At 43.5% G+C, this 17,037-nt stretch overlaps 1 protein-coding gene across 8 annotated transcripts in view; it reads right to left on the reverse strand.

Annotated features, from left to right (window-relative positions):
• Positions 1-3,404: 3,404 nt before the first annotated feature.
• LOC147733859 (uncharacterized) overlaps positions 3,405-17,037 on the reverse strand; it is a 197,732-nt gene continuing 184,099 nt past the window's right edge. For 4 of the 8 annotated variants that reach the window (XR_015307525.1, XR_015307522.1, XR_015307526.1 and 1 more), the window contains 2 exons: positions 5,651-5,811; positions 3,405-5,444 (listed from right to left, as the gene is read on the reverse strand). Coding sequence is in view for 2 of the 8 variants with exons in the window: in XM_086952754.1 (XP_086808880.1) it covers positions 5,730-5,811 (82 nt within the window). In the remaining 6 variants the exon portion in view is untranslated. Of the gene's footprint in view, positions 5,445-5,646; positions 5,812-17,037 lie in introns of all 8 variants that reach the window. The other 4 variants (XR_015307523.1, XR_015307521.1, XR_015307524.1 and 1 more) reach the window with 1 other exon arrangement.

Raw genomic sequence — 17,037 nt, forward strand, 5'->3', positions numbered from 1 at the left:
ATTTGTCTCATCCCGGGCTGCCACAAACGGAGAGAGGGGGGGGGGGGCTGAAGCCCGGTGAGTTCAATGGGTGTTGCGCGCCTGGCTGGAGGCACCCTCGCCAGCCTATGGTACATCACCAGGTTCCTTTCATTGCATGCATCTGGAATATCATTGACAGATTTCTAGACTTATGCACAAATACGCACTGCCTAGGCCTGTAAATGAAAAAACGCTTAGTTGGAGATACGCTCGTAGTTTGCTATCTAAGGGTTAGATTTATCAATCTTTGACGCTGCGCAATGCGCTGCGACAAATTGAGAGGGCACGAATGAACCATATCCATCACAACATGGCACATTGTTGCTCTCTCCTAGCGATACCTAGCATCAACGCAGGCACCCTTGCGTTGCAGTGCAAGGGTGCCTGCGCTGCAGGGCGGCTTGCTGCAGTGCAGGAAGGGACACCTTCCTCCCAAATCTGGGAATGCACCAAAATCCACGGGTGGAAACATGGGGACACATACGCTCCACCCATGTAACACTTTTCAGGTGCAGAATAATGCAAGGCAGTGATTACGCTGCTTTGCGTTACTCCTGATTTACCAAGCCACGCGGGGCCATGCAAGGTGGCCTTGAGTGGATTGATAAAGTCCCCAGGCCTAGCTCTCCCCTGCTGCTGCACCACTGCTTTCTCCCCATTTTTGCCTCATTTTTGACTTCTTACGCCTTCCTTTCCACTGTTTTTCTGAGTGCTTTTCATGCCTTTTCCTTGTTTCTACTCCTTTTTCCCCCTTACCTGTTTTTCCGAAGTGCTTTTCCTGCTTTTGCCTCGTTTACTGCTTTCTCCTTCCTCCGCACACCCCAGGTTTTCTGAGTGCTTGGTCTGCTTTTGCATAGTTTTTACGGTTTTCTTCTTCCTTTCCCCTGTCTTTCAGAGCGCTTTCCGGCTTTTGCCTCGTTTTTTACTGTTTCTCCGTCCTTTCCCCATTTTGTTTAGTTCTTTCTCCTGCTTTCACCTATTTTTTTTTTACTGCTTTCTCCTTCCTCTCCCCCTCTTTCTGAGTGTTACTCCTGCTTTTGCCTTGTTTTTCACAGCGCTCTCTGCAAAGCTGCTAGCAACTCCAGTGCCTTCAGACCCTCACAGGTGATTTGCTGTGCTTTATAAATCCTGATAGATTTTATTGATTTTGTAAATCTGCTGTAAGGATTGCGTTGCCCTTTCATCACCAAAATCCTATAATAAATGTGGCCCTGAATGACTGAGCGGCCACGCCAAATTACAAGCAGAGACAATTTCTTATGGTAAAGTTATTTCACAAATTAAACATCAAATACAAAATGTAAGGAAAAATAATATTGGGAACCCAAAAATGAAGGGAACAAAAAATGGGAAAGCAATAGACAATTATGTTGGGTTAAAGAGAAACGTTAATTAGAGGTTAGGCAATAACAGGAGGTAAGAATGGAGGGAACAAAAATCAAAAGGGTAAGGTGGGAGGAACACAGCAGTTATAGCCCATAAAAAAGTAAGGAATAAGATTGGTCAATAAATGTGGAGAAACAAATTAAGGGAGGGCGGTGTGGACTTTTCCCAGTACAGAAATAAAAGCATAGTAATACACAAGTTAAAACCCTGAGAACCAAAACAATATTAATGAGCCAAAATTATTACATAAGCAATAATACAGGTACTCAATATTAATCACAGCAATATTAATCCCGAATATTATTCTCAGAGTGATTATAGCACCCAATAAAATCACACTGAGTCTGTTCTTCTGGGGTACCAGTCTTGTGTTTCAAATAAGTGTAAGGGTTAAGACTCAAATCCCTGAGACACCCACCAGACTATTCTCTATAAAGAAGCTAAAATCCTTACAGAGAAATCACCCATCAACACTTCCATCTAAGGCGTGAGGACACGAGCAGCAACCCAAGACGCCTTGCTCTAAAAAGTCTTTTGGTCTTTTCCCACAGCAGCTGTTTGCCTCAGACTTATAGAAGCAGGCCGGTCTTACTGAAGTAAATATGTCTTGAAAGGAGCAGTTGTGTAGTCATCTTTTTCTTCATTTTTTTTTTCCCTCTTTCGCTTCCAACCCCAGCCAACTTGGGGATCAGGAGGTCACTACTGTTACTCAATTAAGAGAAGTAGGCCTTTAAGGTAGCATCCCTCCTCTCTGTCGCCCGCCTACCAGTAGCAAACCAACTTCCTTCCTGTAGCTGAACTGTCATTGTCTATGAGAGGGTGGTCGCTCTCTCTACTGATTACTGAAAACCGAAGACTGTTGCTGAAGGCCCATCTTGGATCGAAACTTGGGCCCAAGAGGCCCAGCACAGTCTGAGAGCTTCCCGTGAGGGTTAATCATAGGATAAGAGGGGCTATATGAATGGTCTTATCAAAACATAACAATAATGGCTAACTAAACTAAAGTCCAGTTTAGCAGGCAATCCCAAACAGCTCTCTTCTTACTGTTTTTTTAAACTGGCCAAATCAGTCATAGATGTTTTATACAAGGAGAATAACCAGTCCAAGTGTATGGGGGTAAGGCCTCAGCCCATCTCTTGCATATTTCCGGTCTGGACAACAATATGACAAAAAATAGAAAACCTCTCTTCAGGCCTGTGATTTCACTTAATATGCCAAAAATGATAGGCCTGAGAGAAATTTGTACTGGGTATCCCAAGATAAGGAATTTCCGACTTTTTCCAAGAATTTAGAAATGGTTGTCAAGCCCAGAATATTTGTGTATCGGGGCATTTTCCATGTCACATTTTTTGCATCTAGCAGATGGACCATTGGTCATTTTAGAAAGTCTCGCCGGGGATTGGTAAGCCCTATGTGTGGTGAAGTAATGGTTTCTTCTCAACCAGGCTGGCTTTACAACTGAGAACAAGGTGCTATAAGAAGTTTGCCACAGATCTACCCAATCTGTCTCCGGGATAGATTCTTCCCACAACTCGCTGGCTACTCTAAAATCCTTACCTATGGCCTCTTCAATCGCCCAAATAAAATAATGATACCTCTTTCTTCCCTGCTAGCTTCTTTACTAAATGTTCTTCCAGAGTGTTCCCTTGACCTATTGTTTTTTTAAGGTTCTGGGACCAACTCTTTAATTGTAAATATTTAAATTTGGACAAACCCTCCTCCAGTTTTTCATTAAGTGATGCCCAAGGCAAGAGAGAACCTTCTACAGCTAAGTATCCCCATACTAATAACCCTGCCTTTTCTTCATCTTACTAAGGTATGTCTTTGTGTGAAGGCTCTTTCTGATGAGTCTTCACAAAGGTATGTTGAAGAAATGGCGGTGCCACATTTTTGGGTACCTAGAAACATTTTGCGGAAAGCACCTTCTTTGCCATTGTTACTCCTGCGCTGTCAGGCCCCAACTTAGGTGCAAGCAAAAGATTTACTAACAGAGCTCATTAGCTCTCTCTGAAACTACTGTTTATTTCTAAATGGTCTCAGTGACACTACTACTTTGAAACATCCATTATTAAATAAAATTACACCCCACTGTAAAAGTAATTAATTTTGTATTTAAAAAGGCAGGTCCTGCGATTTTGAAATTGAAAAATTCATCTTTCACCAAAAGTGTTGATTGACTGCTGACGAAATTTGATAAGTACTGCTCTTTCCAGAGTCATGGTTAGCCAGCAAAATCCTTTAAAGCAATACTGACTGCCAATGGTCAACATTTCATTGGGAGAAATTACTTAGAAAACAGTGGACAGTTCATTACATTTTTAAAACAAAAAATGAAAAAGAGTACTAAGCAAGAAGAAACAAAAAAGATGGCTGGTGGCCAATAAAAAGTAGCTTGCAGCTGTGAACTGAGAAACAAAAACTGCAACACAACACATATTTAGGGCACGTAGAACTTAACCATTTTTAAATTAATGTCTAACGTATGCATTGCAAAGAGAACTCCCCATTCCTGGGAGACAAAAACACAGAAACTAAAATGGCTCTTAGGTGGAAGGACAGATGGTGAGCTGCGGATAAGGGTGGGGCTGTTATAGCTCACCTTCAGTGATGATGCCAACAGTACGGTTCAGCGATTCCACTATCGACATCAACAATATCGTAGCATACTAATATAGAGTACAGAATATCGTGAGACAAAAAATTGAAAGGTAAGTGTATAGAGGAAATACAGATTTATTATTCCTAACTCCACATCTACGTACCTTGAAGATATATGTACTGCGTAGGGACATATATGTGGAGTAAGGTATAGAAAATCAGGACTTAACTGTAAATATTATATTTCAGATATTCAATCCCATCGATATTGTCGATTCAATGTTAAGGGGTCCCATCCAGTTCAGCCTTTGGCTCTAAAGATGTTGAAACAATGCAAGCATATTCATGGTTAGGGAAGCCTTGTGGGATACTCCCAGACCACACAGAATCATTAGTCAGCCAACCATGTGAATCTACCCATAATTCAACCCTGAAGATTTCGCTTTATAAACTGTGATACTTTTCTGAGAAGCTTCCATTAATTGGAGACAGGAATGACTCCAGGCAGTTAGATCACTGGGCACTTACCAAGGACTTTTTAAGAGAGGCCTGTTTGTCACAAGGTACTTTGATATATTGATGGCCTTTTCATGCTATTTACGCTCTAATGCCGTCACCTACGGGTGTTAATAGCTGTTAACTGAGCTGAAGCCGATGACGCACAGGGAGTGGAAAGGGCAATAACAAAATCATGACTATTCATTTATAGTAGTAGTATGCAGCTAAAAGGCAGAGATAACCCCAATCCGCTTCTCCCCCAGCATCATCTCCACCCCCTCTAAATTTAGAATGCAGGCAAACAATAATTAAGGGCCTTATGTATGAACAGATTTTCCCATAGACACAGAATGGGCAAAACCCTTTGAGACATCTGGCCCTATTATATTCCATGCTGCTAATAACAGTTACATTCATTCTTCACTACTCTAGTCCTTCTTTTGTTGCTCCAGCGTCTGGCCTTCTCCCGAATGATTTTGTGCACAGACACGCCTTTGAGGTGCCAAGTTGCCATTACCCCAATACTCTAATACGCACGTCTTTTTCCTATCTTTACCTATATAGTTTTGGGAGGAATTCTTTACCACTATACACACCCATCTACATGTAAACAAAGCAGTTGGCAATGCATTGTTCATGTCCATTATTCTGTTACCTACAAAAAACCAAGAGCATGCAGATTACAGGTTTATCATACAATGATGTACAGTTAGTTAGTACATGCCATTAGATCACAGATATATAAACAGAATGATGCAACATTTTATGTTTCTGTGCACCCAACACACTTCTCAGCTCCCACTACAGGTCAGGTGTTCTCTGCTGCAGGGCCACTGCTTCAGGATTTCACGTCTTGGATATCAGAAGCTTCACAACAGCCTCTAAGCGAGCCCCGGGCATGTTCTGTTCCTTCATGTTTCTCTCAACCATCTGTTGGTCCCCTGGAGAAGTGGATAAAACATCTATGAGTTTCTACCGACAAGCGCTGAACAGTTCGATTGACTTAAATTATTTATATGCTGATTGCTAATATGCCTGCAGATCCCACTCTCAACCTTTCACAAAAATCAGTTAAGTTATATACATTAAACAACTGGATACTTTAACTTACTATGAAATGTTGGAGCAATAAGAATACTTTACCTACACTTTTGGGAAGCAATGCCTTTTGCCATCAAGTCCTGGGCTCAGCCAATTTGTAGATTCCCATCCAACACCACCAATAGTTATCTGAAGTGGAAATCAGTTTTCTTTGCTTCTCCCAAATAAAAATATTTGCCTGGATACCAACACTTGTGCCCTGCCGGACTGCGGAAAGAAATATAATTTTCCCTTTTTAGACAGATACCTTGAGTAGAACGTGTGCATTCATGCAAGAACTGTATATTTATATGGGAAAAATCAATGTTGAGACTTTTCAGAATAGAGCTGGTCCACATTCCCCAATGGGAGGAGAGGAGGACGGGGATACAGAGAAACCAAAAGGTAATTTGCAATCTGTGTAAAATGATCCTCAATGTTTAAAGATTACGTCAGCTGTTAAAACCTTCCTCTCCACACGTGGCCTTTAAGTTACGGGACAAGATCTTGTCTGCTCATCATGCTGTGGTGCTTAGGACCAGACAGATGGGAAATAGTAGGTATACCTGTGGACCAACTGAATTCAGTGCCTTTGGGATAACACATACTAGTCCTCCTGCTAGCAATGGTGGTTAATGACTATATCAAGTGTTATGAAGTTTAAAGTTAGCATCCTTGGTGAGCCTTAATGAGCAGGCTGAAACGATAAATGACCCTGACAAAAGTATGTGGCTAACTCAAAAGTAAGCTTTGTAAGTGTGAAGCATCTAGATCACAATACAGCAATTTGCACACAACATAGTCTGAAATTAGCAAAACACAAGCATCCTAGGCTAGAGCGAAACTCACAAACTTAGGGTCTCATTTACTGTTTGGAGGAAAATGAAAATCCCCCAATTTCTGAAGAAATATGCAGTTGAATAGAGTGACTGATTTTCTGCTATATAAATACTATTGTTGATAACATTCTGCCAGTGGATTCTACTCTCAAGGCGACAGTATTTGTGTAAAGACAGAAATATACTGTAAAGCATCTATTTAGCTTCCTGTAATCTTATGCTAGTCAGCTAGCAAGCCATAACATTGCATCTTGACAGGTATAAAGTATAGTCCCGAATTAGCATCACTTCAATTAAATACTGCTTCAAAAAGTGGCATTATAATTGACTGCAGATTCTTTTTTTGAATTAAAGTGCCATAAATCACAAACCTGTGTTAAAGAGTGCCTGCACAATAGTTTACTTCACTAGTGCCCACCTTATTAATCTCCTTCACTCATGCTTTACATTCAATTGCTATGTGTACACACAATATTAACTGCAGGCTGGCATCATGTAAATCTATACAAACTATTCTATGACCTTCCAAGAATTTGTATGCAGAGCTGCTATGCTACAGGGCTCCTCTGCCTGCCAAAACCGGTTGGGGTTACTGGAGTTCCTGTCTTGAAGGCACTAGGTCTATCAGTTCAGGCTGGACTTTCCTTGGATAATGGACTGGAATTCATCCAAGAGAGATTCATTCAAGTGTTCCTTCTAGCACTTTGCTGTTTTTGCAAGATATGCCCTAGGTGTGGGAGGTATGCCCAGATGCGAGTTTGGTGCTCATGGTTCCACAGGACTCAAAATATACCTCACAGACGAGGTCTAAAAAGGGCAAAACCGGTCTGGGGTAGCACCATTTTGAATGGATATTTTGACCTAGCAATTGCACCCACTTGCCAGACCCAAACCTGACCTTTTAGTACATGCAAGTCACCCCTAAAGTAAGTCCAAGGCAGCCCCATGGGAAGGGTGCAGTTTATTTAAAAGGTAGGACATGTACTGGTGTGTTTACGTGTCATTGTGAAATACTGCTGATTTCATTTTTCGTTGTTGCAAGGACTATTTCTCTCAAAGGGTAACACAGGGATTGCCTTGAAATATCTCAAGTGTAATTTCCTATCGGGAGCTGATAGAGATTTGGAGTTTGGGGTCTCTGAATTCACAATTTAAAATGACAACTTTTGGTGAAGTTGGCTTTTAAACTGCGTGTTTGAAAATTACACTGGGCATTTTTCTTGCCTAACTATTCTGTGCTTTTGCCTGTATGTAGAATCCATCTTGTGAATTTACTCTAGACAGTCACACAAAGGCAGCTGAGATGTCCCTTGCATATCCTGATGGGCCATCAAGAGGCTGATGGGCCTTCCTGAGATAGAGTGGTGGGAGAAGTTGTCACTGACACCCGAGTAGGGCTCTGCCTGCCCGCAGACAAAGCTGTGTCCACCCCACTGTTATGTGTCTTGAGCCAAGTCAGGTAAAAGCAGGGTCTTGTGCACTACAAAGATTTTCCTTTGAAGTTTGCCAACTTCAAAAGCAGAAAGAGGTATAAGTATAGGACCTCTGACACTCTCAAATCCGAACAATTCTGGACAAAGGACATTCTGCCAGGAAGAAGAGCTAGATGCTTTAGGCGGGATTAACACTATCTGTTGCTTTGTTGTGCTGGCCTGCGGCTTGCTGCTTCTGTCGTGGGAGTGAAAGGACTGGACTTTGCTTTCTCAATCCTGCTTCTAAGGTTCTCCAAGGCTTGTGTGTGCTTGCCTCTGGTTAAGAAGTCCCAGGATCAGCTAAGACGTCACCTACCAGTGCCTGGGCTCTTCCGCTGGAAGCCACGACTTTCCAAGTGGTGGCAAATCAAGTTCCTGGGCCCTTGGAAGTGCAAACGGCGGAGAAAATCCACACTGAGACTCTTAAAACCCATTTTCTTGATGCAGCACCGTCGTGTGACTGAAAAATCAGCGCATCACCGCTGTGCGGCTGTAATTGACGCAGCGTCTGATGTGGGGCTGAAAAATCACTGCAGTTTGAGTCCCGAGCACCATCGACGTCCATGGCACGCCTCAAACTCAGATGCAGACCCTGCTTTGCGGCTGAAAAATCGATGTATCGTCTGCTTCGCGGCTGTGATATCGACACATCATCTGCTTTGCTGCAGCCACATCGACAGCACATCTGGATTTTCTACGCATCATATTTCAACACTGTCTCTTCATCGATGTTGCCCAGCATGAAGGAGCTAAGGCTGCGTGTCCGGAGATTGACGCATTAACTCCCCTTCTAGTACAGAACTGACGCATCACCTCCCCTACATAGCAGTAGGCAACCAAAGGATCACCTCCTCTGAGTAGCAGTAAGGAACTGACGCAGCACCTCCTCACAGTAAGGAACCGCGGCATGCCTTCCCTGGGAGTAAAGAACGGATTATTTGCTTGCAAGGAACTGACGCATCACCCCCTCGCAGTAAGGAACTGAGGTATCACCTTCCCTGGGAGTAAGGAACCGATGTATTGATTTGTTTTTCCCATGCCCTACGTTCCCTATGCCTGTTTTAGTCTTTGAATTTTGAATGCATCCCAGGAACTTTGTGCTAATAGTCGTGCATCTATAGGTTCCTATGGATTACATTTGCGTAACCTTTGAAAAGTGATATCGCTACTTGTGTATGTTGGATTCTTGTTGTTTTGCTCTTGTTTTAACCAATAAATATTGGCTATTTTTCTAAACTGGTGTGGGCTCATTTTGCAGTATTTTCACTGTGTTACTGTGTGTGTATGTACAAATGCTTTACACGTTGCCTCTGAGAAATGCCTTACTGCTGGTACCAAACTATCAACAGGGTGAGCAAGGCTTATCTTATCTGTATGACTCCCTTACCTCGACTGGAGTGAGGGTTCCAACTTGGACAGGGTACAAACCACTGCAACTAGAGACCCCCATTTCTAACACTACCCATCATAGCAACTAATAGGCTTATCTATATAGGCCTCACAGTGCACAAACAGTATGTGCTTTCCTTGAAATATTAGAAATAATACCCTAAAAACTAAAAATAATCCTAGCAAAATTGATAATTATACCACGCAAATTAAAGTATATGTTTTTAGATGTTTTACGATGGAGTATGAGATTTTTTCTACTAAGGAAAAATCAGAAACTGCCACATGTATGATCCGTAGAGCATGATATACAGACATCTGTATCAAAAGAGGTTGCTATTTTTTTTTTTACCAGGATAGATTCCAATTTAATTTCTCAAAAGAATTTTGACTCCTTCCATGGTGAGAACATTTGGTTAGGGCCAGACAGATGTGAAACATATAGATCAATTGAATGTTGTGCTTTGGCAAAGCACCTACTCCTTGTTTATGCACCCTGTTAAACCGGGCCCAGAGTTCTCTCATTCAATTGTCCTGAGTGCCGGAATACCATATATCTCAGAATTGCCCAGCACAGTATCCTCCCACATAACACTTGGGAGAATCGTCACTGAGGCCTAAGATTGTTAATAGGACAGCAATGGTTCGGATCTAAGGAAGCAAAGGAACTACGTTGTTTATGGAAAAGACAACCATTTTGTATTTTAACTTTAAACATATTTGTTTGGAAAGAACCAAAAGTAACCCTACCCACTTTTTTAGCAGTTCCTGTTTGCTACGTGCCGGGGCATTTTTAAGATGACAAAAGTCTTCACTGACACTGAACGTGGGCACTGAGGGCTGGGGGTGTGAGTGGGAGTGTCATACAGAAATCACCAGTTTCCTCCCACATCTAACACTAAAATACAGTTTGAAGCAGTCAATGTTCCCAAAAGCAGAGTCATTCAGCAACCAGACAAGGCATAAACAATACTTGTCAAGCTTCCTGTTCTTACCCTTTCAAGTGTGCCCCAATTGTTAATGTGCTTCAACCCACCTGTCAGGCAGGATTTGACACTGTGGTGTCAAAGGGATGCCCACAGCCCCCACTCTGAATATTCTGCGGGTTTCAGAGGAGTCATCTGTGCTCAGTCGGGTCAGCATATTGTGTGCTCCGGGGAGGTATTTCACACCTCTTTTACACTAACTCTCAGGTTTGAGCATAGGCTGGGAGTTGACAGAGGGTTATTTATTTAATGTATTTATTTAAAAGGTTTTATATATCGCGTGCTAGACCCGGAGGTAACAGAGCGCTTTACGTGAGTATCAGACCATAATTGCAGGCTACATCGTTACAAAGGTTACACAGTTATTAGAGTCTGGCAACATAGTGACAAGTAAGGTTGAGACATACAAAAAGGAAATGTACGTAAGGGAAAAAGTAGGTAAGGGGAGAAATTCAGGGGGGGGTAAGAGCAGGGGAAGAAGGAGGGAAAGAGGAGGGGAGGGTGAGAGGCACAGCATGCAAAGAGGAGGGGGAGGGTGACAGGGACACAAACCGGTATACTAGTCAGAGCTGCGTCCAAAGTCCAGTAAGCTGTGATCACAGGGGAAGTGGTATCATTTCCCCATCTCTATTGCGAGAGGCTCCCTATACGCAGTGGACTTTCTCAGAGCGGTCCCTAGACTCCAAGGCCTACATACTGGATCCTTCCCCAAAAAAGGGAGAGGGAGTGCTTTTGCAAGGGGTGCAAACCATACCTCAACTGTGAGTGGCTCCCTAGGCGCTGTGGACTCTCTCAGCGGGTTCGCTGAGACTCCAGAGTATTAATACTGGAATTTTCCCCAACAAGGGGAGAAGGAGTGCTTAGTCAAAGGGCACAATAGGACAGGGGGCTAGGCGGTGTAGTGGTCAAGGGGAAAGATTCAGGTGAGAGGGGATAGGAGCAAAGGACGTAGACAAAGAAAGAAAGAGTTCTAAATGGGAACAGATAGATAGTTAGGAGACAAGGGAAAAGTAGAGTTACAGAAATACGATGGAGGGGGCAACACAGGGAGACGGGGAGAAAAACTGTGCCCAAAGTCTGGCTGGGTCAGTGACGGTCAGGGCATTTACCAAGGCGGATCTCCTCAATAGCTGAACAGAGCAGCTCCACCGGGCGTCGGACATAGTGCTCGGACTTCGCTGTCAGGATGGAGATCAGGAGAACTCCGAGATTGTCAGGTGTGTGGGGGGAGGGGGGAGTGGGAGTGGGGGGGAACCATGGTCCAAATTAATTCCAGACGCCATCTTGAGGTCAGGCACAGTCCTGGTAGGATTATGTAAGGAAGAGTTCAGTTAGGACTCTTGGAAGGCAAGTCACTTGATGGGGATCACACGTCAGGCTTCCTGCCAAGAGGATCTCCACAGTGAGCCACCATCTTGGGTATCAACGAACAGGTCAATCCAGGCAGATCAGACTCGTGCACATCCAAAGGAGATTGTTTTAAATGTTTAAATGTCGATGGCATACTATGTGGATTCTGCACACAAGTGCATGCATCCACTTTATATTAGGGTTCTGGCCATGCACCTGACTGTAATGGAAGCCGCCATTTTAGGTTCTGGCATCAGAGTCAGGCAAATCAGGCCGGAAGGATCGGTAGACTACCGTGAACAGAGCACAATGAAAGAGATGTACGCTACCTATCCACTTTTTCCTTTCTTATTGATACCTCCTTGCAAGTCCGCTTTGCGAGTCCGCTGTCAGGCCTCATACAGGGAACATCTTCGTGGTGTGAGCTGCCATCTTAAGTACCAGGTCAGTCAAAACAGACTCTTATTCCTCCAAGGGAGATTTCCCAATCTGCTTTCTCTTAGCAAGCCTTGTTGAATGTTTTAATGTCCCTTGCATACACTGGCGTACAATGTAAGATCGCATACAATTGCATTCAATCGCTTTTTATATCACATCTCTGCGGTGGGAGCCACCATTTTAGGTATCGGCATCAGGGACAGGCAAGCCAGGCAGGACGGGTCAGCGGCCTTTACCAATACAGCACAGCATTCATCTCTGCGAGACCGCTTTGCGAGTCTGTTCTGTTGCGATGTCGACTCGCAGACTTTTATTGCGATACACTGAAAACACTATGTAAATCACGCTTCTCGCATCAGATTCTGAGAGTTATCGGGCCGCTTTGATGCTCAGTTTGCCGCCCGCTGCCCCCCCTGCGCGCACAGCCTCACGATGATAGCACCCAGCTGCCGGAGATCTGCTTGCAAGCGACCAGGCAAGTGTTGTCACTCAGCTTCTCTCCTGGCGCTGTGTAGACCCGCAGCCAGGTAGTCCGCAGGACACCGAGCAGCTATGCTGCTCGCAGTCCGAACATCCGCACTTCTCTCGTGATGGATTTTACATGATGTGATCGATCAAAGGAACGGCATAGTAACCAGTGAATCTTACGGACATGCACCCACCTGAACAGGCCTCTCCAGTGTGCTGCAGTAACGTCACACAGGAGCGTTCAGTGAATAAAAAGTTGGATGTCACCTGCTGCCTCTGTTGTGTCAGCCACTAATGTGACAAAGGAAAACATGGCTTCAGTCTGACCTTTGTAGTCTGACTGCTGCAGCATAAAACCTGCAGCGAGATCTGTTAAAATGACCCCTTTACATTTTAGTAAGTCAGCCCGAAGCTTGCAAGGTAGGGTGCACAGGATTTAAAAGTGGGAAATGCAGAATATCACATTAGTGGCTGACACAACAGAGGCAGCAGATGACATCCAACTTTTTGGCTGAAAAGCTCCTGTGAAGTCAAAGCCATTCTGAATACTGATATTCCAGTATCTTACGGTCTAGTCGTTTCTATTCATTGGAACAAGGTATTATGATCATCTACTTTGATTTAAAAAGAGGAAAGCATTTGTTAGTTCCATGGTAGAAATAATCTGAGGAAGTAGAAAAGCATTCAAGTTGAATGTGAGCATAAGTAAAGATTTTTAAAAATTACGAGGTTCTCTTCCTAAAGACAAACTGTGGTGGTCTCAGTTCACAAAGATGGGGGCATGGAAGGTAGCAATGTGTGGCAAGCTTATTGAGAAAGAAAAAATAGAGTACATTTAGTCACTGTCTTTGTTAATACTTTATGCACAAGGGAGCGGTGAAAGTAAAACTGACGGATCCTGGCTAGAATCTTTATATTGAACAAAATCAAGGTAAAGCAAAATATGTATTTGGCATATACTCCTTGACAGCTGATGCTTTGGTGTCTGCGGTTCATTTGTTATACCTTATCCTTTTTCAGGAGTGTACATATATTCGTTCCTTTCAGAGACTCTGGGTGGAAACATTGTGGTGTTAGAACTAAAGCAAATACTCACAATTGTGAACATTACATGGAAGACCTCTTTCTGACAGCACCTGTGTTAAGGGTGGTAACACCACACTCGTATCACCAGGTGCCGTATAGCCTCCCCATTATGAGTTTTGCTCCTCAGAATGTGATAACACAGGGATATTGCAAGCGCTACCCACGTACCAATATCTGAAACTCGGAGTGTTGTGTTTCTTTTTACATGCACACATTTCAATTAGGCATTACCAGGACGAATTTATGTGAGGGGCGGGGGGTAATTACTCATAAGTTAGAATCCAGATTCAGGAGCAAACTTTCTTCTTGCACATGAATTTGGGCTGCTGGAAGACTCAGTTAGGAACCCAGAGTCTTTCAAGATCTACAAAAAACATCCGGCACGTGAAAAGCTTCCTTGACAGGGCCAACGAGGCTAAGCCCAGGTAGTAACGCTCCCAGTGAGGGATGCAGAGGGGCACACATGCATGAAGGACACACCCTTGCACATCTGCATGCAGGCACTGTAAATCAGAACATAATATTTCTCGTGCCCTATCACAAGTAGAAAGAACTATTGCAAGGCACTGAACGTGCAACTTGTGTTTTTCAGTTCAGACCATAAAAGCCTCAAAACACTTCTCGACGCTTGTGACTGCCCCGGTTGGGTTTAAGACAAGAGGCAAACAATTGCCTCAAATTCTATTGTCATTACCCTTTACCTGTATTTTAGCTTTCAAAATCAGGAACATGTCAACAGCCTTTGAAGTGTTAACAATACAGTTTCACTAAACCGCGAAATGGCTGCTAATGTTTTAGTTAGTGCCACTTAAGTGAGAACGGGCTAGCTTTTCACGACTTTTCGCACGTCGGTTTTCCAAAAATAGCACACCCCGTGTGTGTTAAAGTAATGGGCTGTCCGTGTGCGCCCTGAGCAGTCGCACTAGAGCACGGACTTCAGACTCGAGAGACTGATTAACCCTGGTCATTGTTGACACAGGAGTTAATCGAAAAAAGCCACTGAGCCACGGTTGCTTTTGTTTAACTCCCCCGTCCCGCGCCTGGTTGCGTCTGTTCGATTTAACAGGGCCCCCCTGGTCTCGGCCACAAAGTGTGTGAGCAGACACTGCTCCTGGCAACCTTTCTAATTAGGGTGGCGATACTTTGTGGTGAAGCCGCCATCACTCACCTCCTCTGGCCCCGAGCCCCTTCTGCCAGGCAGAAGCGCGCATGCGGTTCACCACACCGCAGCGCATTCCTGATAAAGGTACGACAATATTACCCTGCTGATGGATTAGTGGTCTGCGTTTTAGCAAGTTAATCACTTGAGAATGACCCCTCAAACCACAAGGTCAACTTTCCTAAGCAGCTGAGAATGTCAGCCATACGTACTCATGTTCCCGAGCTCACACTGTCGCTTTCTTTCTCCCCCACTCACTGCTTATCGGTCTCCCCTTCCTCTTTCCCACTCTCACTTCTTTTCTCTGCCTCCCCTTTCCATCTCCCACTCTCTCTGCCTCTCCCACTCTCTGCTTCTCTCTGCCTCCCCTTTCTATCTCCCACTTTCTCTGCCTCCACTTTCTTTCTCTCCCACTCTCTATGTCTCCCACTTTATTTCTCTCTGCCTCCCCTTTCTTTCTCTCCCTCTCTCTGCCTCTCCCTTTCTCTGCCTCCCCCTTGCTCTGCTTCAACTTTCTTTCTCTCCCACTCTCTTTGCCTTCCCTTTCTTTCTTTACCGCTTTCCTTCTCTAGCGCTCCTCCCTTTTAGTTTTCTATCTCTCTTAGCTCACTCCATTTCTCTATATCTCTATATTTCTGTTTTAGCTCCCTCCCTATGTATCACTTTAGCTGTCTTACTAATTCCCTCATCATGGAAGAAAATATCACTGTTCCTATCAAGCAAAAGACTAACATCTAAGGGAATCTGGCCCAAGTGCACTTGTCCCTCTGGATGTAACCTTTGCAATCTATTCTGCTACAACTTTCAGACTTTTTGGGGGATAAAAGTAATCGTTTACTATGTACTTGTTTTCCTACAAGCCTTCAGTTTTGTTTTTGGATTACATTTTTTTGAGGAACCAGGAGGTTCTTGGGAACTGTCATCTTTGTCCAGTGAGTGATGAACTGTACACAGCTACTATCAAAAACCGTGCACTTTCTACTGATCGACCTCACAGACAACACACGTTGTCAAAGCACCCTCTCGCTCGCGTGGCACTTGGAGCCCAACCAGGAAAAACTCTTTGTTGATAACTACTCATGAGTAACTTCATGTGTATGTTTCAGTTCTTATTTAGCACTCAATGTGAGTGCTTGCCCTGCTCTTTCCTCTACTTGAGTTTCCTCCCGCTGCTCCCAGGTCTACACCTCATTGATTCCCAATGTGCAAAAAAAGCAGGTCCCACGGTTACCACCATCACAGGGATGTGCTTATACCAAATGGGTATTTTAATCAGTATACAAAATAATTAAAAAACATTTTGGTGCTCTTTTGGAAATGATACACACAAGTGGCAAATCTGTGATTTTTTTATATACAATAAAAAATTACAGAAATAAAAAACGTATATCATGAAGAAAGAACATGGCCCATTTTTATACACAACCTAAAAACTCTTACCTCAATTTACCACTCCTCTTCTCTGAACCATATAAAACCCTTACTTCCCTTTACTTCTTCCTACCCCTGAACAATTCAGATGTTACCACCCTTTGGGCACAGCCGTACGTCATTCATGGGATACTATATTTAACCAACAAGTATTTTTTTGGACCTTTTAGTGAAGCATTTTCACAACAACCATTTCATCTTTTTATTCCTTCCATCCTTTGCCTCAACCTACCCCTGAACCCTACAAAATCTCTAACCTCCCTACCTAAACACACCTCTGTACCTTAAAAAACATATATCCCTTTACCTCTTCCCACCCTTGAACCCTAATTAACGTACCTTATCTTATCCTGCTTGAAAATGCATGCGTTATTAAGGCATGGATTGTAAACCCCTATGAATTGTATAAAACTTAGTAGGAATGGTATGTTGTTGTAACTGATGCGTAGTAACGGTGACATACCACACTGAAAATGAGGCAACAGCTTTGTTCAGCATCATTACATTATAACAGAATGTTATCAGCATTTTTACAGTAATGATGAAGGAATAAGATACTGAATTCTTTGTCAGACTCTGGTACTGCTGACCCAAAAGAAAAAGAAATTGAGTAGTGAAGTGAAACAGCTAGTGAACACGGACTGCATCCAACACCCCATGAGAGTCCAACGGGGCTAAAAAGAAGCTGGCATCTGAACTGCCCTCTCACGTGCACGCTCCACTCACACTGTCCAGTCCTCACATATGCACACATAGATAAACCATACACCTGTGACCACCCATGTCAAATGCTCACCTACTCTGCCTGACAATAATTTCCCTAAAACTACAGATTT

Source organism: Lissotriton vulgaris, chromosome 1_2 (assembly GCF_964263255.1).
Source record: "Lissotriton vulgaris chromosome 1_2, aLisVul1.2, whole genome shotgun sequence".
Taxonomy (NCBI): domain Eukaryota; kingdom Metazoa; phylum Chordata; class Amphibia; order Caudata; family Salamandridae; genus Lissotriton; species Lissotriton vulgaris.